The 25,902-nt window shown below is 45.5% G+C and overlaps 1 protein-coding gene and 1 pseudogene across 1 annotated transcript in view; one reads left to right on the plus strand and one right to left on the minus strand.

Annotated features, from left to right (window-relative positions):
* Positions 1-293: 293 nt before the first annotated feature.
* DCC (DCC netrin 1 receptor) overlaps positions 294-25,902 on the plus strand; it is a 634,807-nt gene continuing 609,198 nt past the window's right edge. Inside the window, exons 1-2 of the mRNA XM_066618048.1 lie at positions 294-456; positions 4,609-4,929. Coding sequence (XP_066474145.1) covers positions 294-456; positions 4,609-4,929 — 484 coding nt within the window. The remainder of the gene's footprint in view (positions 457-4,608; positions 4,930-25,902) is intronic.
* LOC136642834 (5S ribosomal RNA) lies at positions 16,322-16,441 on the minus strand (annotated as a pseudogene).

The following is a 25,902-nucleotide window of genomic DNA, read 5'->3' on the forward strand; positions in this document are numbered from 1 at the left end:
GTGCTTTGGTCACCCGGCGGAGGGTTAGGAATGTGCTCCAGATTTGGGCCATGATTTGACCTCCCCTGCTCTAAAGCAGTGATTTTTAACCAGTGTGCCGTGGTGTGCCACAGGAGAGTGGAGCCCAGTGGTTGAAAATAGCTGAAAAACTCTTCAGGGTTCTGCAGCTCTGCTTCTAGGGCAACTGTCTGTAGTAATGAATTGCCTGTCCCTCTTCCTCCATCCATGTAATAGATTCCTCCATCCATGTAATTGATCACTATTGTAAGGTCTGAAATGGTTTTGCTCCATCCATGGAGGAAGAGTCGGAGGAGGAAGACCCAGCAATGGAAGGGCTGGTGGAGAGAAGAGGGACAGACAGTTTGTTACTACAGACAGTTACCCTAGAAAAAGAGCCACGGGACATGGAACAGAAGCCAGAAGTGACATCACAAGAGGTGAAGACCATAGAGGACAGTGTGCCATTAAAAGAAAAACATTGAAAATTCTAAAGAATGCAAGTACGGCCCAACGTTCGCTCAACAAGTTGTAAGCTAAGACATATCCCCTCTGGTGTATCACTAACAGCTCAATCCTATGCATGTCTAAGTCTCACTATAGTCAATGGGGTTTACCCCTGGGGAAGTGTGGATAGGATTGCATCCTTAATTACCCCTGCCCTTCTTCCTGCAGCCCTGGACTGTTTTGAAATTTCTGGGCACAGTCGGTCAAAGGGTTTGAATTTCTTTCCCATTCCAAAACCCTTCACCAGTTCCTCACGTTGTTAAGCGCCATAGACCAAAGCAATTTTCAGCTAACTGTAGCTTTTGGAATGCATATGAATAGCTGCAATTGTGACTCAAAGGCAGGGGTAATTGCATGAAAAGAGAGTTAATCTTTGTTTAACTCCTGTGACTTTATGTGCTCCGCGCACTGAATGCTGACAGTGTGTCGCTGTTTCAAAATAAGGGGATTGTTTTCTTGCTGTAATAGATCACTATTGTAAGGTCTTAAATGGTTTTGCGAAAATGAATGGCATCTTCACTACACTATATAAACTGACCCACAATAATCCATGGGGTTGCTTTCTTTCTTTCTTTTTTTTTAGAAGGGCCACCAGAAATGAAGAGAAAATTATTTTTGTTGGCTTGGAAGTTGCACTTCCGGGGGTTCAAATTAATGGGGAAGGGTCTCGAAGGCAGAGCTCTTGCTTTCATCCAGAATGCTGGAGGAATGCTGTCTCTGGCAGCACCTCCAGATATTGATGGAAAGAGCCCCCCACCTTGAGACCCTGGAAAGCAGCTGCAAGCCAGTGTCAACCTGCCAGCCACTATCCTTGATACTGAGCTAGATTGAATAATGGGTCTGACTCACTGTAAGACAACTTGGCATGATGTGACGGAAAAGCAAATAAAGGCTCAGAAGAAGTAGCGGAGGACTTTTAAAAATACTGTTATTAATTTTCACCCACACAGTGCTAAGTGTTTTGTTGTTCAAAAGCAATGCATGTATTGTCATTCGTCACCAACCGTACACTAACTGCTGGGCCTCAAAGCCCTTCCCAGCTCTTTGACAAGTGTGTTCATGTGTTACATGCAGTCTGATTGTTTGATTAATTATGTGGATTTAATTTAATTCTTCTGGTTAGAATTCAATTAGGTGGAATGGAATTCCACAGCACTACCCAATAATACAAATTCTGCGTGCTCTCTCCTTTATTCACTTGGGTCCTCCTCATCTAGTTTTATGAACACACTGAAACAATTTCATTGTCTTCTTCATTTTAAAGCATGTGTGTATGTAATGTGGAACTGCCATTCTTGCTGGTGGGGGAGAAACAGCTGTGATGAAGAATTTGTCTCTTACATCACCACACTAACGTCACATCCTGTGCATGTTTACTGAGAAGTAAGTCCCATTGTACTCAGTTGGGCATAATCCCAGGAAAGTGTGCTTAGAATTGCAGCCCATGGAGCCTTTCACACTATATGAGAATAAATCTGGGTTTGCAAGTGAGACCCAAATCCTAACCAACTTTCCAGCACTGACATAGCTGTGCCAGTGGGGAGTTTTCCTGTAGCAAAGCATTTCTGCTCTGGAGGATATATGCCTCTGGGTAAACATTTGTGCCAGGGTAATGTTCAAGCCAGACTTGGTTGGGTGTTAGGGCTAACCTGAAAAATGCCCCCTTTTTGGAGAGATGTTGGTAGTTGTTAGAAGTGACATGCAATTTTCAGTATGGGAAAAAAAACTCTCCTCTGCTCAACCATCAGCTGACATTTTTCTCGGAATAATCCACAGAATAGGAAAGATAAGTTTCCAGCTTCCAGGAGACTCTTCCCAGGTTCTGTGGATCTGCTTTTAGAGCAACGCTTTACAGCCATTTTCAATCACTATGCCATGGCACATTGGTATGCTGTGAATGGTCTCCAGTATGCCATGGAAATTTGGGAGAGGATTATTTATTAGTAGGATCACTGGGGGATGTGAGCCCCCAGCCAGCAGTCCTGTGTGCCTTGTCAACTCACAAAAAACTGATGGTGTGCGTTGGCCATTTTAGTACCATCGCAGTGTGCAATGAGATGAAAAGGTTGAAAATCACTGTTCTGTAATAACAAATAACAAATTATCTGCCTCCATTCTTCTGCTGGTGGAACCAAAGGAGACAGGGGGATAGGCAATTTATTACTACAGACAGTTGACCTAAAAACAGAGCTGCAGAACCTGGAAGAGTTTTAATGTGATTTTCAACCATTGTGCTCCAAATTCTCACGGCACACCTGTGGACCTTTCACCAAAGTGCTGCAGCAAAAGTGCTGTCCATTTTTTAAAGTGCCCTCCATGCAAGCGCAGTGCAAGAATTCTTTCCACATTGATGGATGTGCTGATGAACATAAGAACAGCCCACTGGATCAGGCCATAGGCCCATCTAGTCCAGCTTCCTATATCTCGCAGCGGCCCACCAAATGCCCCAGGGAGCACACCAGATAACAAGAGACCTCATCCTGGTGCCCTCCCTTGCATCTGGCCTTCTGACATAGCCCATTTCTAAAATCAGGAGGTTGCGCATACACATCATGGCTTGTACCCCGTAATGGATTTTTCCTCCAGAAACTTGTCCAATCCCCCTTTAAAGGCATCCAGGTCAGATGCCATCACCACATCCTGTGCCAAGGAGTTCCACAGACCAACCTGATATGACATGAACACAGACATGAACACCTGATATGGGTCATGCAGCATGTGTCTGCATATGTTTTGACCTCACTGTTGCCATGCATCAGCTACACATGCCTTCTAGAACAAGTGAAACACTTTGCCACACATTGGGGCATTTGGTGGGCCGCTGTGAGATACAGGAAGCTGGACTAGATGGGCCTATGGCCTGATCCAGTGGGGCTGTTCTTATGTTCTTATGTTCTTATGAAGGAGAACAGTGGTAGAGAACAGCAAGCTGTCTTTCAAGAAAACTCATCTGCTGTTTCTGATCTACTCACTGAGGAAGCGCTGTTAAGTTTGTGAGAAACCCTGTGGTCCTCTGGAGTTCCATTTGAAAATCACTGCAAAAGAGGATAGTGATATTGAAGTTCATACAGCTCTTATTGGCTTCCTGCATTTCAGCTTGACAGGAAGCTGTTCTTCTGGGTTTTACAGAACTGCAGAGGACAGCTTTGCGATGAGACTTTGACTGCACTTTGGTAGTGGTGAAAGTGTATTCACTACCACTTTGGTAGTGGTGAAAGTGGTGAAAGTGGTGGTAGTGGCATTCAGAATTTGTTTTATCTTCCCTCGGAGTTTGTTCATTGGGGGGGGGGAGCTCTATCAAATAAGAGCAGTCCTCTTGGGTATAAAATTCATCTTTGTGCAGAGGGCTGGCACAGAAGCAATAAACCACTTACAGTAAATCCCAGCTAAGCCCTCCAAGTAAGAAATAAGTAGATCTTAAGTTGTTGGGCTTCTGCTTTTGGTTGAATTTGATGTTAGCTGCTCCTTTTTCAATATGCTATCTAGACTAGAAACTTAGAAGCCTTGAGAGGATCACAGAATCATAGAGACCTTGGAAGTTATCTAGTCCAATCCCCTTTTAAAAGAGGACTTAGTGCCAGGATCCCTAGCTATTCTCTACTTTTGCTCCTTTGATGTTTATGCATGCAGCTGTCATCTTAGACTCCAGATTAGTCTCCCTTATTATTCTGTTTGCACAGTTTTGTAAAATGCGAATATATTCTCAGCAAAGCACGTTCAGGAAATACTATTTATTTGTACTGTACGAGCACTTGTATGGATGCCTCTCAATTTTTCTCAAATCAGAATTCAAGGTATGTTGGGAGGATGCTGTTCAAATGAAACACTGGTAATATTTTTGAAGGATGTCAAAGTAATTTCTCAAAGCGCTGCCCACAGCCCTATATTGCTACTGCACTTTGACTGCAGCAAGATTCAAAGTGAATTGAGATGTTCCTACATCGATGCAACCCCGCTATGAATTGCTAAATTAAAAACAATTTCTTTAAAATTATCAAAATGTCTAAGGCTGTTTTGAATTTCTTAATGCTCGACAAACATCAGCAGCACCTTGTGGGGAAACAGTGGTCTAACTGGATTCTTCCTGGTTCTGTATCTTAACAGGCACACAGGTAAAGGGATTTACAACACTGCGGTTTCTGATTGAGCCTTCGGATGCCGTCACCATGCGAGGGAGTAACGTGTTGCTAAACTGTACCACAGAATCGGATCGAGGGCTTCCAGTGATCAAATGGAAGAAGGATGGAGTCTATTTAAACTTGGCAGTGGATGAGAGGAGGCAGCAATTTTCCAATGGATCTCTTTTGATACAAAACATAGTCCATTCCAGACACCATAAACCTGATGAGGGCCTTTATCAATGTGAAGCGTCCTTAGAAGGAGTTGGAGCCATTGTCAGTCGAACAGCCAAAGTCACAGTAGCAGGTAAGAGCTGGACTTTTGTTAGAATGGAAGAGTCTGTTCTTATGCTAATTAAGCATGAATTACTTGCTCTCAAGCATTTTAGAGTCAATGCTTTTGTGCTTGCACATAATCTTTGTCAGGGTGCAGTGTCACCATGGATTCTGATCTGGGGACTTGGCGGTTATTAGGCTACGCATCATGATTTTGGTCTGTGTAAAGAACAGGACTGCTGGGAGATCAGGCAGTCTATTACAAAGGGAGCCCTGAATGGCAATAAATAACATGAGGTCAGGGAAATTCTCCAACCTCAGTCATAGCTTCCAAGACAGGCTTGCTCCCTATTCTGAGAACTTTAGGCGTTGAACTTCTGCAACAAGTTGTCCTCTTGGTTCTTCCTCACCTTACTCTTTCTGACTTGACTGGAACTAGGTCTCAAACTGGCATCAGATATGCCCTGGGCTTCAGAGGAACAGCTGAGAGTGCTCTAAAAATCTGAGCCCCATTTTTTAGGTGGGGGATGCAACAAACAACAAGGAAGGGTTCATGAATCTTTGTAGCTCCTGAAAGCAGGACTAGAACTAATGGGCTGAAAGGATGTGAGGAGTAGGTTTAGGTTGGATGTGAAGAACTTCCTGACTGTGAGCTATCCAGCACTGAAAAAGTCTGCCTCATGCAGTTGTGGGCACTCTCTTGCCAGAGGTTTTCAAAGTCACCTGTCAGGGATGCTATAGTAGCTGACTGCTTTGAACAGGGGCTTGGACCAAACGACTTCCTAGGTCCCTTCCAACTTTAACATTGTAAGATTCTATATGCACTTATGGTGATCAGCCCCAAGGAATCTTGTCTTGAACAAACACCTTTTAAATAGCACACATGAAAACTTTTTTTCTCCTTAAAATATGTTGTTTCTCCTCCAAAGAAATGAAGTTAGACATGACATTACTGCCACAGTAATTTATTTCTGACAAGCTACTATTCATACTTAAATATGTCTAATCAACCCTTTGTTGCTGTGTGATATTTGAAGCATGTTTATTATCTTCAAAAACAAGATGCAGCCTTTGAAGCTAGAAATTAACTGCTTTCCAGATTAATTCAGGGTCAGAAAAATAAAATACTCAACTTTTGCAGGATGTGAAATGTATTTTTATTTTCTCCACTTAGATTTTCTTGGCTGTCAGACATTATTAGAGAACTTATTGGACTCAGAAGCCGTAGTTTCTTCAGCTCATTTTTTTTGAAGAGCCTCTTGTATGGAGCTGAAGCAAATTGGCCACTTCTAGAATCATAAGAAGATTTGGGGTGTTTAACAAATACTTGAATTCAGATTCATGACCCTTGTGGAGGTTACCAAATTCAACACTTGCTTGTATTAGGGCATTGAAGAGTTCCACCATTCAGACTGGATAATCTACTATCGACTACTTTGAACACTGAGTCTTTCTCTGTTGGTTTAACAGAAAAAAACAATAATTTATAGAACTTTGAAGACAGCCACCAAACAATTCTGATGTACGTGAACTGAAAATCCACTTCTAGTTTGGGTAGTAAATGCAAGTATTTGCAGGTGGGCCCCATAGAAACATGAGTTGGCAGCACACCTCAGACTGTGTAGAGGTGCTTGGAAGATGGCCAGACAGAATATCCATGTGTCAGAGAACAAGCCAGGAGAAGGACGCAGGCTGAGAGGAGTAACTCCTAGTGGTTAGCACTCATTAATCTTTTCCTCCCCTCCTCTTTCCCTTTTCACTGGGTCAGTAACTTGCAGCCCAGTTCTTAGCTGCCAAGTGCCTAGAGGAGCAGTGGCACAAAAAATGGGCTTTGGGCAGCAGCCGGTGGGAGGGAAGGGGACATTTGTTCCCTTCCTCTGAGGGACAGCCGAAGTCCTGCAGTGGGACCACTCAAGTCTGTGCCAGCTATTTAGCCAGCGCAGAGTTTAGCAGCCCTGTGTCATGCCAGGAGGCCCACCACTGCGGGGTTCTGGATCTGGCAGAGCAGAGCTCTGCTGGTCCCACACCCTCCCTCCCACTGTCCTGCCCTCCCCTCAGCTTGCTCCAGGTGGTGTGCAGAGGGCCTCCGGCTGGCATTGGCTCAGCATGGACTGGCACTGAGCCATTATTGGCTCTGACCCAGTGCTGAGTATCAGGAGCATGCCTTATGGCACATTTGCAACAGCACCGGCGGAGGGACAGTGCTGGGCATTTCAGGATCAGGCTCTTAGATTTATCAGTTCTTTCAGTTCCTTACTGTCTGCTTCTACAATCCTAAACTAAGGAGTAGACTGACAAAACTAGGTGGGGGTGTCTGAAAAACCCATTCCCCCAGTACAGCAGCTGCATTTCAATGTAAGTGTAAAGAAATGCATGTTGTTGGCAACCTTCAGTCTCGAAAGACTCTGGTATCGTGCTCTGAATGGTGGTTCTGGAACATAAGAACATAAGAACAGCCCCACTGGATCAGGCCATAGGCCCACCTAGTCCAGCTTCCTGTATCTCACAGCGGCCCACCAAATGCCCCAGGGAGCACACCAGATAACAAGAGACCTCATCCTGGTGCTCTCCCCTACATCTGGCATTCTGACATAACCCATTTCTAAAATCAGGAGGTTGCGCATACACATCATGGCTTGTACCCCATAATGGATTTTTCCTCCAGAAACTCGTCCAATCCCCTTTTAAAGGCGTCTAGGCTAGACGCCAGCACCACATCCTGTGGCAAGGAGTTCCACAGACCGACCACGCGCTGAGTAAAGAAATATTTTCTTTTGTCTGTCCTAACCCACCCAACACTCAATTTTAGTGGATGTCCCCTGGTTCTGGTATTATGTGAGAGTGTAAAGAGCATCTCCCTATCCACTCTGTCCATCCCCTGCATAATTTTGTATGTCTCAATCATGTCCCCCCTCAAGCGTCTCTTTTCTAGGCTGAAGAGGCCCAAACGCCGTAGCCTTTCCTCATAAGGAAGGTGCCCCAGCCCCGTAATCATCTTAGTCGCTCTTTTTTGCACCTTTTCCATTTCCACTATGTCTTTTTTGAGATGCGGCGACCAGAACTGGACACAATACTCCAGGTGTGGCCTTACCATCGATTTGTACAATGGCATTATAATACTAACCATTTTGTTCTCAATACCCTTCCTAATGATCCCAAGCATAGAATTGGCCTTCTTCACTGCCACCGCACATTGGGTCGACACTTTCATCGACCTGTCCACCACCACCCCAAGATCTTTCTCCTGATCTGTCACAAACAGCTCAGAACCCATCAGCCTATATCTAAAGTTTTGATTTTTTGCCCCAATGTGCATGACTTTACACTTACTGACATTGAAGCGCATCTGTCATTTTGCTGCCCATTCTGCCAGTCTGGAGAGATCCTTCTGGAGTTCCTCACAATCACTTCTGGTCTTTACCACTCGGAAAAGTTTGGTGTCGTCTGCAAACTTAGCCACTTCACTGCTCAACCCTGTCTCCAGGTCATTTATGAAGAGGTTGAAAAGCACTGGTCCCAGGACAGATCCTTGGGGCACACCGCTTTTCACCTCTCTCCATTGTGAAAATTGCCCATTGACACCCACTCTCTGCTTCCTGGCCTCCAACCAGTTCTCAATCCACGAGAGGACCTGTCCTCTAATTCCCTGACTGTGGAGTTTTTTCAGTAGCCTTTGGTGAGGGACCGTGTCAAACGCCTTCTGAAAGTCCAGATATATAATGTCCACGGGTTCTCCCGCATCCACATGCCTGTTGACCTTTTCAAAGAATTCTATAAGGTTTGTGAGGCAAGACTTACCCTTACAGAAGCCATGCTGACTCTCCCTCAGCAAGGCCTGTTCGTCTATGTGTTTTGAGATCCTATCTTTGATGAGGTATTCCACCATCTTACCCGGTATGGATGTTAGGCTGACCGGCCTATAGTTTCCCGGGTCCCCCCACTTTCCCTTTTTAAAAATAGGCGTGACATTTGCTATCCTCCAATCTTCTGGTACCGTGGCCGTTTTGAGGGACAAGTTGCATACCTTAGTCAAGAGATCTGCAACTTCATTCTTCAATTCCTTAATAACCCTTGGGTGTATGCCATCAGGGCCCGGTGACTTATTGATCTTTAATTTATCAATGAGGTCTGGAACATCTTCTCTTTTAACCTCTATCTGACTTAACTCCTCGGTTAGGAGGGGCCGTTCGGGCAGCGGTAACAGCGTCTAGTGTGGCTGAAAAGGCCGATTCGGGAGTGACAATCCCTTCCACACCGGGAGCAAGTGCAGTCTGTCCCTGGTCTGTCTCCCTGGCTATGGGCCTTCCTTCTTTGCCTCTTTGCCTCAGTCTGTTGGCCAAGTGTCTCTTCAAACTGGGAAAGGCCATGCTGCACAGCCTGCTTCCAAGCGGGCCGCTCAGAGGCCAGGGTTTCCCACCCGTTGAGGTCCACTCCTAAGGCCTTCAGATCCCTCTTTCAGATGTCCTTGTATCGCAGCTGTAGTCTACCTGTAGGGCGCTTTCTTTGCACAAGTTCTCCATAGAGGAGATCCTTTGGGATCCGGCCATCATCCATTCTCACATCATGACCGAGCCAACACAGGCGTCTCTGTTTCAGCAGTGCATACATGCTAGGGATTCCAGCTCGTTCCAGGACTGTGTTGTTTGGAACTTTGTCCTGCCAGGTAAAGAAATGCACACTGGTGCAAAACATGAAAACTTCACATATAGACTACAGGTTTTGCACAACTTGTGACAGAACAGGAGAGAGATTTTGGGGTGCTGGTGATCAGTTCAATGAAAGTGTCAACCCAATGTGCGGCGGTGGTGAAGAAGGCTAATTCTGTGCTTGGGATCATTAGAAAAGGAATGGAGAATAAAATGACTAATATTATTATGCCATTGTACAGATTGATGGAGTATTGCATCCAGTTCTGGTTACCACATTCACGAAGGATATAGTGGGAAGGAAAAGATGCAGAAGAGAACAACCAAAATGATTACAGGGCTGGGGCACCTTCCTTATGAGGAAAGGCTACAGCGTTTGGGGCTCTTCAGTCTAGAAAAAAAGGTGCCTGAGGGGGGACGTTATTGAGACATACAAAATTATACAGGTGGATAGAGTGGCTAGAGCAATTTTTTCCCTCTCACACAACATCAGAACCAGAAGACATCCACTAAAACTGAGCATTGGGAGAGTTAGAACAACAAAACAAAAAGAGTTAGAACAAACAAAAGAAAATATTTCTTTACCCAGCGTGCAATTAGTCTGTGGAACCCCTTGCCACAAGATGTGGTGATGGCACCTGGCCTAGATACTTTAAAAGGGAATTGGACTAATTTCTGAAGGAAAAATCCTTCAGAAAGGTTACAAGCCGTGATGGGTATGCACACCTCCTGATTTCAGAAGCAGGCAACCTCAGAATGCAAGATTCAGGGGAGGGCACCAGGATGTTGTACTGTGTGGTCCCTGAGGCCTCTGGTGGGCCACTGTGTGATATAGGAAGCTGGACTAGGTGGGCCTTTGCCCTGATCCGACGGGGCTCTTCTTATGTTCTTAAGGTGAATGTGTGAGGTTAGTGGGACAAATTACAACATTCACTTGAAGTCAGAGACACATTTGCCCTTGTGAGGGACATAAAATATTGCTGACTGAGCTGAAAATGTGCTGGAATGACCTTAGCTTAAATATTGGCCTCACCTCACTGACTTAGCGCACTGGGCAGGTGAAAGAGAACAGAGTAAGCATGAGAAGGCATGATAGTCCTTTTTTTTACCATGCACACCCCAAATAAATACAGCCAACAACAGGTATGGAGTTAAAATGGGCCACTTTACTGAATACAAAACATTGCAACAGGGCAGCAAAAGGGGTAAACAAAACCCATCCCAAGTGCGGGGTTCTACATGGGGGAAACAGTCCTAGCCATCTTCGTCCCCCAATCTCATAGGGCGTCCACCCGACTCCAGGCGTAACTCAATTGTTATTAAGCCCGCTTCTCAACGTTGCCCGAAGAGGGTAAGTCAGCAGAACTGCTATGCCTTCAGGTCACCCCTCCAAGGCCCCCAAGTTCGGACAAGGGGCTAGCCAGACTGCCTCCTCGAGCCGGTCAGGCATCATGGGAGCAGTTCTGATTCACCCCCTGTCCTTGCTGACTTAGATTGGACACCGAGAAGGTCTTCTGCCTACCCACCCTGCACTTCTACCACCAGTGACCAGGACGTTAAATGCCTATCTCATAACCCAAACCCGCTCCACAGCCAGTCTGAGGTAGGCGAAAAAACCACCATCATAGAGCCAATTTAGATGGTGATTAAAAATTCCTACCCAACCCTCAGAGAGTGACCAGCTAATCCCAGACTAGCTACAGGGCGGGTGGGCGGGGGTCGCTTGCCAGGAATGGACTGAGCTCCTGCAGGCGCATGCACGCCTGGGCAGCTCTCCCGTCCCACCCCCCTTTTGGCTAGCCAGCCAATCAGCTGGCAGCAGGTTCCTGTTGCGGGCTGAGCCCGGCAATACCTGCCAGCACGCCAGGGAGGGTATGCATGCTTAAGCCTTCAAATGCCCTTTTCTTGACAAAAAGAGGTGATGACTGCTGTTCTGTATTGACATACTATTATAGTTATTATGTAGGATGAAACAGAAAATAATCACAAGGAATGCCCTTTAAATAGAAAAAGAAAAAGAAAAAACTCTTCCAAAGCCTCCACTTTAAATCTTGAATATATCCATGAGCAGGCCTATCCATGAGGCCAACTGGAGTGGTCACCTGAGGCAGCGGATTTGTGGGGGGCACCCATCTCTGTCCACCTGCTTGCCTCCACTCCTCCTCCTGGCACATCTTTGGGTAAGGGGAGGCAGCATTTGGTATGCTGCCTCAGGCACCAAAAGGTCTTGGGCTGGTCCTGTCCTAAAGCCAGCCTCTGGAATTTTTTATGACTCTCCCACTTAACCTCCCCCCATGATATCCCAACATGGGTAAGAACAACACTCTAGACAAGTGTTTCTCAAGGTTTGTCCTCCACCATACCGCTTTACATGGTCCATCTGTTTGAAGTATCACTGGAAGTAACTGATGATGACATCTTCACCGGTTACTTCTGGGTTGGCAGGCCAGATACAATGTGACCAACACCAGTAAGAGACTCAGGGTGGACAGGAGGGCTTTTCTGAGTGTGGAAAAGCATATTTTGGAGCTCTGCCCGCCAAGCCTCACCTCCTAATACTGTTTGTTGGGTCGCATTCCTGGTCTTGCTGCTGGGTGGCAGGTGTCCAGAGGTCCTGCAAGTACCACCAGACACCACCTCATGTACTACTGGTGATACCCATCAGGGCCTCTGAGAGGAATTTTATCAGGGGGTACAAAGTTTCTTTTGGGCCCCTTTGCAAAGGGGGAGGGGTGAAAGAGCAGGGGAGGGTGGTGATAAGCAAGCAGAATTGGGGTGGGGGGAGGGTAGAGACAGCTGGAAAAGTCTTTGGAGCCCAGGTCTACCAACCCATGTGGCATCAGTACTGTCCCCAACATTCCCAGTAGTGTTGCCAGCATCCTGTGCGGGCAACAAGTCTCAGTAGATAGCAAAATGTAAGATCCCAGGAATTTTCTGGGCCCCCTCCCTGGGCTCCTGGGCCCCCCTTTTGACCCTGGGCCCGGGTACAAATTATCCCCTTTACCACCCTCTCCTGGGCCCTGATACCCGTACCACTGGTTGAGAAACACTGCTCTAGGCCTCAGTATTCTTGCTTTAGTGCTTGAGTACAGACAGAGATAGGATCAAAGAACTGCAGTTCCATCCTTAAGCAGCACAACAAGCATTGCCAAACAGACTGTTTCTAGTCAACTTCTTCTAAGCTGCTTCCATCAAAAGTAATGAAGGTATATTGCTTGATGTATAGTGTGAGAAACTCTTGTCCAACCAAACAAGTTAAATTGCTTTTGATGTATTTTCTTGTTCATAGAAAGAGTGTTTTTTTTGTTTTGTTTTGTTTTTGTAAGGATATGATTCTAAGTTCTTAAAATAAATGTCCTGCACTTTTAATATTTCACACATCGGCTGGGGATGGATTTGGTCAGTGAATGATTTCGATCTAATTTTAGACTATATCATTTGAAGACAATACAGCATTAGGCGGCATTTGAAGATCTTCCTTGTACAGCCTGGAAAGATAGTGTGAATCAATGTCTTTCACAGTTATGAATGACAAACCACAGGGATCCATCGAGTCAGACATATTCTCGTCCAAAAGAGATTATGTGCCTGATTTCATCTAATTTTGAAAGCATTAGTAGTTCATAAACCAGTTCCTGTTGAAAGCAGTCAATGGCACTTAGTGTAACACACTCAAGGATTTGGTAAGCGGGTTGTTGTTGAAAACTAAACTGCCTGCAGAATGTTGCACAATCCAACAACTAAAGTGAATCTGAAGGTCCCCCCCCCCCCCCCAGTTTTTTCCTCTAGGAAAAAAAAAATTGGGGAAAATCCAAAAGATTTTTGACTGTGAATAGGCAATTTTTTCTAGGCTTTCCTCAATAGGAAGGGCTACAAAGGTTTTCTGTTCAAGGTTTTCTGCTGGGACTTGACATTAACAGAATGTAGCAGTAAATTTTGAAGTGCAGTTCATCATGACAAGCTCAAAGCCATGCCCCATGAAGAGTTTTGTGGGGTAAACTCATCAAGGGACATTTCTTTGTTGCGTGAGAGCCTTGATGGTCATTTCCTAGTCCTTGATGGGTGCTGCTTTTGTCTTTGAGGAGGATATAGTGACCAGCACAGAAGGAACACTGGCTCCTTAACATGCCTACTTGATTGACAGCCCAATACGAACCAAAGTCCCACGCTGTGATGCAGTGGTTCCAGTGCAGACTGCACTGCATCTGGCATGGGAATAGAGGCTGCTGGAGGAGGGAAAGGAACATTAGTCCCCTTCCACTGGGGTAAGCCCCAGCAGCTGCTATGGGGCTATTCAGGCTTTTGCCAGGAAAATTGCTGGCATGAATCTGAGCAGTCCTATGTTGGGAACGCATGCTTGGAAAGGGGCAAAAGTTATGGTGGTAGCCACTGCTGCCATTTCTGCTCCCCCCTTGGGTCTGATCTGTCCCTTCCCCGCCTCCATCCACCCTCCTTTGGCTTGCAGAGCTCCTACCTGCTCCAGCAGACACTGGCCTCCAGCTGGTGCAGACAGGTCAGTGCAAGCCTATCCACTGGTGCCAGAATCCTCCACACTGCCTCATTGTGCCTTATGGCACATGTGCCATGACAGTGTGTATGCCTTTCTGGTGGTACCCAGCTTAGCACTGGGCTGTGAGTTTAGTCGTGGAATTGGTGAGGACGGCTAGGGCGTGGGTATCCTTTTGCTTTGCTAGAGACTTGTTTTTTGTAAATCAGGAAGCTCCTAGGAGGTGGCTTTTGCCGCAGGATCACAGGGATGTGAAGCAAAACAGGACAGAGAGAAGGTGGCAACAGTTGGAAAAATCTTTGCAGCCCAGGTCTACCTGCCTGAACGGTGTCGGTAGCTAGATGCAGTAATATGGAAAACCATACACGCTCCTATGTCTCTCTAAAATTTTTGAAATGTAGAAAATCATTGCAGGAAAATTAGTATCATTGTAATTAGTCTCATTCTAGAATGGGAAGTGTCTGTGTGCACGAGGACTGACTTCTGCAGCAGCTGTGGTCCTGCAACTGTGTCCCTGAGTTCCTATACACTCCCTTATGGTAAGCGGATCCACAAGTCAAAGAGCTATTGTAGCAGGCCAGTTTCCTCCCAGGTTGGACACTGTGTTAAAGAGCGTCATGGACGCATTCCTCGGCCCGGCAGATATGTCTTGCAGCAGCAGCTGCCACTGTGCACGCAACACCCCATGCACTTGGCGAGTTCGGGTGAGATCAGAAAATGTAAGATCTCATGAAATTTCTGAGCCCCCTCCTTTGGCTCCTTTTTGACCCTGGGCCTGGGTACAAATTACTCCCTTTACCTCCCTCCCATAGGCCCTGGTAGACCACAGCTGCAATACAAGGACATCTGCAAGAGGGATCTGAAGGCCTTAGGAGTGGACCTCAACAGGTGGGAAGCCCTGGCCTCTGAGCGGCCCGCTTGGAGGCAGGCTGTGCAGCATGGCCTTTCCCAGTTTGAAGAGACACTTGGCCAATAGACTGAGGCAAAGAGGCAAAGAAGGAAGGCCCATAGCCAGGGAGACAGACCAGGGTCAGACTGCACTTGCTCCCTGTGTGGAAGGGATTGTCACTCCCGAATCGGCCTTTTCAGCCACAGTAGATGCTGTTCCAGAACCATCATTCAGAGCGCGATACCAGAGTCTTTTGAGACTGAAGGTTGCCAACACAAATAGGCCTTGGTTGATTGCTTTGATTAAAAAAATGGCCTTCCTCTTGGCCTGTGAATCCAAGTCCTCTTGTCATCAGTCCTGTTAGTGATCACCTTACTGGCCTGGGTTGTGCCTTGCTAGTAGTCCCCCAGCGCCATGTACAGTACATGTGTGCACATGGATGTTGTCTGCACAGATTGAAATAAAATTAAATTTTTTAAAAAATGGACCAGTCAGACAACATTTTTGATTCCTTTAGCTCTGACCTCCTGCACACTTACTGGTTACCACTTGTTGATTGCCTGGAGTTTAGCCCTTCATAGGGAATCTTCTTCATAGGGGGAAATGTCTGAACACTCACACAAGAAGGAAGTCAAAAAATAATGTTAATAGAATGATTCTCAGGAGGTTTTTCCTCGCCAGCTTAAAACTTTTGCCCTCTTCCATCTCACAGACCTCATGTACCACATTTCTTCTACATTCAAATGTGCATTTTTTAAAAAAACAAAACAGATGATATATTTTCTCAAGGGCTCTCCAGTCCTGAGCAATCGCCATTTGCAAAAATGTACTTGCCTGGAGAGGGAATGAGTGCAGTGAAGGGAAACTAAGAGGCTGCCTCCTACTTTAACATCTTATTAAAAGTCCCAATTTAACAGGCTACTGATTATTGGTATTTCTTGTAACTGGTAGGTCTGAAGATAGAGACATTATGTTAAACCATTTGGTTTTCTTTTCATCAACAATTCCTGGGTCAGTGCACCAAGGTTTCTCCGGCTGTAGTTGCTGGCATAAGCATTGGTCATTGGGGTGGATGGGAAAAGAGGGAGGAGAGGAGAGCATTTTTCTTAATGTATCCATTGCGTGCATTGGCAATGATGAGAAGAATAATTGCAGAGGGTTATCCAGCTTTGCTAATTTTATTGAATCAGGCAGGCATTTCATTGGGGTTCAAGGCTGTTCTGTTACACACGGCACTGTATTTTTCTTTTGTCACTAACTGGGAGCTTAAGAATGGATTCACGCCATTACCCCGTTGTCCCCTAACCCCAAGGAGACCTCCAGCAGCCCCAAATCCTCTGAGGGATGGTTGGCAACCTTCAGTCTCGAAAGACTATGGTATAAGCTACAGCACCTGGTATTCCCAGGCGGTCTCCCATCCACGTACTAACCAGGTCTGACCCTGCTTAGCTTCTGAGATCAGACGAGATCAGGCATGTGCAGGGTAACAGTTTCTGCATGTGCAGGTGCCATTGAATTGGTACATGGAGATAGGATTGGGCTGTTAATCATTGCTTGGATTACAAGGTGATCGGGTGAGCTGAAACAGTTATGAAATTTCTCATCCCTGAGACTTCCCTGAGATTGCCTGTATGTCTACCAGTCCTCTACCGATTTGCAGTTTAGGGATATACAGTCTTTCCTTTAAGACATTTGGATAATAAATCCTGGTCTTTGTTATGGTTTGCTCTATTAAGTTAATTTAAAACGGTATCGGGTGACAGTTATACCCACAGAGTGAGAGCTGGAACTATCCAATTGTTTAATTGCATTTATTTTATTCTTAGCAGTAAACCCTGTTTTCAGAATTTTAGGAAGTCTATAAAGATGTCAGGAAGAGGATTTTTAATTTTAGTAGGCTAGCTGGTTGTTCTATCTGATCCCCAGTAACTGGAAGTCCTATCCAGTATAGAGAACAAATTAATGTTTGTCAGGTGTTTCTATGGCAGAGGTTCTTCATTTCTTTAGACTTTTCATGTGGAAAGTTACACATTACTCAAGATCCAGATAACATTTTTATATCTGCTGAAAATTCCTGTGGCTGTTACGAGGCTTTTGAGTCTAGTCGGTGCTCTACAAGTAATTTTATGTCCTCTATACATAAAGGTTTGTGGTTATATTTCTTTGTCTGCCATTGTTGAGTCAGACCTGGAGCTAGGTCTGTTTAATGGGTTTAAGAGTGGCACAAAACCATACTAGACTTAGGGATTCATCTGAACAATGGATGCTGCTGAGGCAAAGAGTAGGGGAAAGCTGTTGCTTTCATGTCCTATTGTGGGATGGCCAGAAGGATGAGCCTAATCTTGGAACGCAATTCACTTTTCAAAGCCAATTCAGGGTTCAGAGAAATCCTGTCTCTGCACCCTTGCGCCACTCAAAATCCCTCTGTCAGCCCCCCCATTCAAAACACCCATCTCCTCTTTTTTTTCCTTTCTTTACATGTCAAGCAGTACTACATGGAGTAGCAAACATGGTGCAGCAAGCTGCAGAAGTCATTGGACGAGCTGCCCCACCACCGGTTAAAGTTTTGCACCCCAGTTCGCTTCTGTCTTTTGCAAAAGGAGAAGGACAAGTCTCCTCTCCTCATACATCACTGCCTCTGCTATGACTACCCTTGCCACGTGATAATGAAGTGAAAAGGGAGAGTGTTTGGGGGCTGAGGACAGGTAGGGCAGGCATGCAGGAAGTTGGGAATTCTTCTCCAGCTCAGATTGTGACCTGTGCTGGAGATGAGTCTGGGAACTTGAAACTCATCCGTTCTTTTTGAGGTAGGCTTTCACAAGTCCCCAAAGTTCTACTCTGGCTTAGGAGGATGTTACTGGCAGGCCTAATCACATTTTAGAACCTGTTGCTGTATTTGACACCTTTATCCGCGGTTGTGAATGTGCAGTTTTTGCGCCTGAAAGCAAACACCACAGATATCCATTGAATCCCAACGTGTGGTAGCTTTATGTGTTGTGTCTGGAAAATGCAATAATATTTAGAGTCTGAAGCATGCCATAGCCCTGGTGAAAAAATATGGCAGTGTTTTGCACTCTTGGTCTCTTTACTGAAGGGTAGAGTCGCTAAATGTATGCGCAGGGTTAGCAGAACCTGGATCACAGGCAAAGAGGTCAAAGTGACATGTGGCCTAAGTGAATTAGGCCCAAATCCTAACAAACTTTCCAGCACTGGCATAGCTGTGCAAATGGGGTGTGTGATACATTCTGCAGTTGGGTGGCACTCATAGAGGCCTCCTGATTGTTATAACACCAGAACCAGGGGATATCCACTACAATTGAGTGCTGGGAGGGTTAGGACAGACAAAAGAAAATATTTCTTTACTCAGCATGTGGTTGGTCTGTGGAACTCCTTGTCACAGGATGTGGTGACGACCTCTGGCCTGGATGCCTTTAAAAGGGGATTGGACAAGTTTCTGGAGGAAAAATCCATTACGGGTTACAAGCCAAGATGTGTATGTGCAACCTCCTGATTTTAGAAATTGGCTATGTCAGATGCAAGGGAGGGCACCAGGATGCAGGTCTCTTGTTATCTGGTGTGCTTCCTGGGGCATTTGGTGGGCCGCTGTGAGATACAGGAAGCTGGACTAGATGGGCCTCCTATGGCCTGATCCAGCAGGGCTGTAATTATGTTCTTATGTAAGGGAATGCAGTAAGGGAGAATCATTTCCCTTATGTTGGTGCTGAAAGTTGGGGTAGGATTGTGCCCTTTAGCATTTAAACCAGGTTGTAATGGATCATAACCATTAGAGATGGAGATTGACCATTAGCTGATCCAGCAAGCATTTCTGGCCTGAAGAGGACAGTCCTGTCCAGCACATTTTCTATTACATTGGACACTCAAGCTTCTTGTTTGAACGACAAATAATGAGGTTTCTATCACTTCCCTAGAGAAAATGACCCTCCTGTCCAACACATCAGTCAGCTGAGTCTCACCTCTTTTATTTCTGTTATTTTGCTCTCTGTTTTATTGCACCACATTTCCCAATTCACTTCTGCAGAATTGTGTGTGGAGATTGCCATTTCTCTCTTTTTGTCATTCCCTGTTGCAATCTGAATGCCAGAATCTGGCTGCAGCCATGATCTGAACACAGGGCTGGCATCATAATTTGGCGTGTGTCAATAGTCCACATACCTGAAGGGGGCTGTGCCACGCTATGCCCCACCTTCCCCAATGCTGCGGCTCTCATCATCACCTGGTAAGCCTTTCTATGGTGATGAAGGGGTGGGGCAGAACAGCATCTGCAAAGTTCTGGCTTCTTTCTTGTTGAATGCCAGTTTAAAATTCCCAAATGCCCTACGCCTAGTGCAATATCGGGGCCAGAGAATCTAGGAATTTTAAATTGGTGCCCAGCAAGAAGAAGGAAAGACCACTGCCGTGGATGGCATTCTCCTTTGCAAACTTCCCTCTTGACCAGGTTCTGGGCTGATGGAGTAGGGGGTAATTAGTGCTTACATTCATGCAGGTGCATATTTAACGGAGGGCCCCATGGAGCTTGTGCCTTGAAAGTTGGCACTGACCCTGTCTGGACTGAGTGCAGTGTTTCTCCAATCAAGTTCCTGAGTTTAATGAGTTTCTCCAGTCAAGAATCCCTCTAGTTGACTGGAAATGAAACTGGGACTGGAGCTGGAAGTGTGAACCAGAGCTTCAGCTGTACCCTGAAATTCAGCAGACAGAAGTTAATTGAACAAACAAGAGCGAAAGGTTAGACTCCTACTATTTATGACCAGGGCTGAGCAGTCCAGAGGCCTCATGTTGCCTGCCAGTCATGTTGATAATTCCCTTCTGTACCTACCAAGATCTTCTGCAGTCCTTGGTAATTCTGTGGCCTGATCTTCTGCAGTCCTTGGTAATTCAAATCTGAACTCTGGACTCAAGCCCTGGAATCCCTGACAGTGGGCTAGATTTAAAGCCTTTAAAAGGGGGGCGGGGGGGGCTGAAAAATTTTATGGAGGAAAAGTCCATCACAGGTTAGAAAGCATGATATGCAACCTCCTGGTTCTAGAAGTAGGCCGTATCTGAATTTGCAAGGGAGTGATGACAGGTTGCAGGTATCTTGTTGCCTGCTCCCTAAGAAATCTAGTGAGTCACTCACTGTGAGATACAGGAAGTTGGACTAGATGGGCCCATGGCATGATCCAGTGGGGCTGATCTTATGCTCTTACGACATAATCATATTATTGACAAACTGGAGCAGGTCCAGAGGATGGTGACTAGTATGATGAGGGGGGCTGGGACCACATCCTACAAGGATTTATTGAAAGGGCTGGGCATGTTTAGTTTGGAAAAGAGATGGTTAAGAGGTGACATGATTATTATCTATACATATCTGAGAGACTGTCTTGTAGAAGATGAAGCAGATTTGTTCTCAGTTGCTCTAGGACAAACCCAGATTGGAATCAGGATGTTTCCATTCGAAAAGGCCCTCTTGGTATGAAGAGTCATGTTGACCTGCTCTACAGTCGCATTCCGTTTTGTCTTTGTCGTTTCTATCAAAGCTGTAACAGTGAGATTCACTTTGTACTCCCCTATGTACTTGAAGAAGCTTGGAAAAATTGAATCTTTCGGTTCTAAATGAGTTGCTGCTGGTTTTTAGAACTGCTACAGCAGTCAGTTCTTCTTTCCTAAAATCATCCAAGAATCTTGTGACACCTTAAAGATTAATAAAATTTACTATGGCACAGGTGTTTGTAGGCAAGAACCTGCTTCATCAAATTTACAAAGCGGACAATGAAAATGGGTATTGTTCAAAATCTTGCCACTTTTCCTTGTGTAGAAGGTAGCTTCACATGTCTGATCTTATCTGATCTTGGAAGCTAAGCAGCATCAGGCCTGCTTAGTATTTCGATGGAAGACCGCCTGAGAATGCCAGGTGCTGTAGGCTTATACCATAGTCTTTTGAGACGGAAGGTTGCCAACCATGACCTATGTCATTTTTTAACAAGGGGAGACATGCCTGAAGTGGGAGAAATGGCAGAAGAGGGGGTAGTGAAACTTTAACACTTTCCTTTCTCTTGGTTCTGATCCTATGTCCTCCCCCCATCCCAAGCTATATCACTGGCACAAGTTTGAGTTGATCCGTGTTGGTGAATCAGGCCCAGGAAAGGGAATAGGACCAGAACCAGGGGACAGCCGCTAAAATTGAGTGCTGGGAGAGTTAGAACAGACAAAAGAAAATAGTTCTTTACCCAGCGTGTAATTAAGTCTGTGGAACTCCTTGCCACAGGGTGTGGTGATGGTATCTGGCCTGGATACCTTTAAAAGGGGATTGGACAGATTTCTGGAGGAAAAGTCCATCACAGGTTACAAGCCATGATGGGTATGTGCAACCTCCTGATTTTAGAAATGGGCTATGTCAGAATGCCAGATGCAAGGGAGGGCACCAGGATGCAGGTCTCTTGTTGTCTTACGTGTTCCCTGAGGCACCTGGTGAGCTACTGTAAGATACAGGAAGCTGGACAAGAGGGGCCTTTGGCCTGATCCAGCAGGGCTCTTCTTATGTTCTTATGATACAGTGTGTGCCAGTGTACACACTGGACCCAATTCACCTCCTGGACCCAATTCACCTATCCCTGCCCCTGTCACCACCCTCGCCCACTCATTCCACCAGCTCCCCACCCTCCCCCTGCCTTTCTCCCACCCTTGCACCAGACTTACCCGCTATAGTGGGTGTCCATGCAGCCTCTGGCACCCCCCAGGAAGGCTCTGGTCTTCTCGCCAGCATCTCTGGCTTTTTGGCAATTTTGTGGCAGCGCTTTTGTGATAACGCAGGCCGCGGAACATTCACTCCCCTGGCACTATAGAACAGGGCCGTAAGTATCTTGGCCAAGTCACTTCATCTCCTCCACCAGAAAAGCACAGGCACAGAGTGGCCTCAGAGATTTCCAGTGGCCCTCAGCAACTGACCCCCAACACTGGCTCTAGTAGTTGAGAAAGGAACTGCATACTAGTTCCTGTTCTCAGATGGCTGGTTTAATGCTTAAGAAAGAATGTGCACAAAGCAGATAATCAAGTCACTTCCACATTGGCATCTTCCCCTCTCTTTTTCATATTGCATAACACACCTGTGTATGAGTCTATTCATCCACACCAGACCGAATGCACATAACATTTGTATTGAGGTTAAGCATAATTCTCAAACATGCTAAAGATCTTAAGTGCCTGAATCATTTCATCATCTCCTTTAGCATCTTGTAAATGTGATTCATTCCTAGGTTAGCAAGAAAATGAATGTGTGATGTCAGCAGTTTATCCCTTGAAGCCTTCTGTCATGCCCTAGTCTTGGTCTTCTCTTACTGTTCATCCAAATGGCAACCTCCTCCCTCCAGGCCTTTTGATCAGCTGTGATCTACCAGATGGAGATGCCAGCCTGAGAATAACAAAGTGCAAGACCACAGTGCCCTAAAAAGGACACCCTTGAGTTGTTGCAAGCCTAAGGCTGTCATTGCCATTGGTTTCATAACCAAGAACTTGAATATACTGTTGTTACTTCTTGTCCCTGGAGAGGTCTCTTTCTTCTTACCCTTCTTCTCTTTTAATTTGATCCTCAGATTCTTGCAGAGTACTTGCAGCGTTCTTGAGGGTTTGATTAAGGAAGTTTGGGGGGGGAATGGAGGATGAGACTTTTCTTGGGCCTCCCAACAAAATGGTTCCCAAAACAGGACAAACAAACAAACCTTACACCCACAACCGCTACAGAAGTCTCTAGACCTAGAAGTGTGTTGGTTTCTGGGTGACAAGCAATCAGTGTGAAGTCAAGCCATGTCTTTCATACATCAGATTCTGGAGAGAACATCATACATCCTGGTGAACAATATTTCCCACTGAAGAATTTTAGGTGATTTGGTTTATATAAATATCTGTACTGGAGTAGCTTGGGGCATACATTTTCCTTGGAAACTTTAAAAAGTTTCTTGGACATTTTTTAAAAATAAATTATGGCCTTTTGGAGGAAGGTGCCATTTCATGTCATAACCCACCTGGGTTTTAAAGGTTGTTCTCTCTGCCGGCTCCATTTGCCATGGCCTCTTGTACGGAGCTGACCGTGGACATGTTGGGCTTCTGTAAGCTGCAGTGAGGTCTTCTTCAACCAAAGATTCCAACTGTACTTGTGAAAAGATAGAAATGGGGGGGGGGATTCCAGTCCTGGATCTGCTAGTGTACCATTTAGAAAGGGGTATGTGCTGCCCTGAGAAGGCCAAGCCATCATGCACTCCAACACACATGCAGGTTAGATGTACCCTGGGTAGTTGTGTGGGTTTGCTTTTCCCATGCATAAAATCAGTACACATGGAATGTGTGTGGTTTTCTTGACACTTTCCTTCCTTGATCTATGTCCCCTGTTCAGAAGTTCTGGTCTTCATTCTTGGTTTGGCCCTCAGAAGCTATAGCAGTGATTTTCAACCTTTTTCACCTCATGGCACACTGGCACGGCACTGAAATGGTCAAGGTTCACCATTGGTTTTTTGACAATTGACAAGGCACACTGTGCTGCCAATGGCGGGGAGACTCACATCCCCCGATAGCCCTACTAATAAATGACCCTCTCCCAAATACCTGCGGTGCACCTGGGAACATTTCACGGCACACCAGCATGCCATGGTACAGTGGTTGAAAATGACTGAGTTCTGGCATAGGGGGTGAGGCAGAGGTGCAGTTGACTTGCCTCCACTGGGTACAAATGAATTGTGTTGGTCTTATTGATAGGGCTTGCAGGGGATACTAAATTACTCCCTTCCCTAATTCCAAATAGGAAGGATGCCAGGGGAACCTCACAATCAGCCCCCCAATGAACATTTATGGGTTCTGGGGGAATCATACTGCTTGGTAGCAAGGAGTTCTTTTGGGGGAACCCCACTTCCTTGGTTAAAGAGTGGGACTGCAGAAATCATGGGGGGAAAAGGTCCTCTGTGACAGCTGGGGTAGGAAATCACAGTACAGTAGATGTGCTAACCAGGATGTATCCTGCCCTGAGAAGGGCAAAGCGCATTTTTGGAAGACAAGTGCTATTTGGATTTCTGCAGACCTGGAAGTCTGTTGAGGGATGATTGGCAGTGCCAGAGGAAGGACGCTGCCGCTTGTGTCATCTAGAGAGCCCTGGATTGTGGTTTATGTGTGGTTGGAGATCCCGAGTGCTTGTGCATTCTTGAAAATATGTACTAACAGTGACAAGTCAAAAACCGGTTCGCAGTTATGGAATCCTGATGGACCTATTGCTGCAGAGAGTTGGTCAAAATATGAACTTGAGAATCCATTTTCATTCTTCCTATATATATATTTTTTTAAAAGATGGCAGTCAACCACCACTGGGGACTTAAAAAGCTAATTTAATTGTGTTGAGTAGAACGATCTTATGACCCAGGCACATGCTCTCCTGGTTTCCGTTTAACCTCTCCCAAGTTGTCGTGACCTCCTGTAGTTGAAACCTATTCATCCTTCAAAGGTAAGGTTTAATAAGACAAGGGACTCTGTTTACAAGCATTTTTTTTTAATTTTTAATTTTGTTTTCTTTGCTGCCTTTAATGTTATTGCTTAGATGGCCAGCAAAAGGTTTGCTGTTACCTACAAAATATCAAGCTGTGAGCAGTGTTCAGACACTCAGCCTAAAATTCTAAGCACATTCAACAATCAAACTGAACTGGAGAGAGGCCCTGTTCTAAAGCCACACAATTCTTGGAAACAGGTTTGTGGTCTGTCCGATATTTCCTGCTATACTCTGGGTCTGGGATATCCTTGAATGTTCCCACTGCTGACTGGTTTACATTGGATTGATTGCTTGAGTGATGCTTTTGTTAGGGTTTTCATTACGCTTGTAAGCCACCTCAAACAGCAGGAGAGCTGGGATTTAATAAACAAGCAAACAATACAGTCTAAGGAATCCAATTTCAGCTGAAGCTATATTCAGGAAGCACAGAATTATGTGCCCCAAATGCAAAAACAAACCAATAAAAAATCAATTTGATAGCATCAACTCAGGCCAGTTTTACTGTTCATGACTGGTGTGATTGGTCTGGGTTTTGGGGAAGTGAGGAGATGCCTCTTTTTCTTTTTGGCCTTGTTTTTCTTTGTTTGGAACACCATTGCCAGATCATTTTTTTTTTTCATGTGGTTTCGAGTCTTCTTCATGTCAGGGGTAGTAGTCAAACCTTCCGCTCAGATTGACTCATACCTATCAACAGGGCAACCAAACCCACCTGTCTGGGTAACAGGGTGGGATGGAGTGGCTAGGTGGGTTCCACTCCTCCAGTGAGATAACTCAATGACATAATCAAACCTAGGCTACTTAGCCTTCAGCACAGAGATGCTTGTGGGTGGCTGTAGTTGATTTGTAGAAGGCACACTCACATACTTTCCAAATAAGTACAGGAACCAGGATTCCTGGGACAAAGTAAGTAGCTAATAATAGGGACATTAAAACCATGTTCTAGCTAGACATATTTTAGGAAATTAATTTTATTTCATTGGCTCTTTTTACTATAAGCCAACCTACAAACTTCACTGGTTTAGTAGAGATTTGTGTGCTTTGCTCTTGAGCAGCACTTCACCTCCCTCTACTGGCCATTACTAGTTACTGAAAGCAGTTGGTCATGCTTTTTTCTTTGTGTCCGCCAGCTAAGCTCGAGTATTTTCTGACAGCCAGCCAGCCAGTGGCATAGCTAGGGGAGGTGCAAAGCACTAAGTTTTGTAAGGAGCCTCACCAGGGCATGCAAGCAGCCCCTCCCCCTCCAATATTGTTTAACATCTACATGAAACTGCTGGGAGAGGTCATTCAGGGATTTGGAGTTGGGAGCCATCCGTATGCGGATGACACTCAGCTCTATCTTTCCTTTCCACCAGACTCCACGGTGGCTGTCTCTGTCCTGGAGTATTGCCTGGAGGCACTTGGGATCTAGATGAGGGCAAACAAGCTGAAATTAAATCCGG

This window comes from Tiliqua scincoides, chromosome 2, assembly GCF_035046505.1.
Source record: "Tiliqua scincoides isolate rTilSci1 chromosome 2, rTilSci1.hap2, whole genome shotgun sequence".
Classification (NCBI taxonomy): domain Eukaryota; kingdom Metazoa; phylum Chordata; class Lepidosauria; order Squamata; family Scincidae; genus Tiliqua; species Tiliqua scincoides.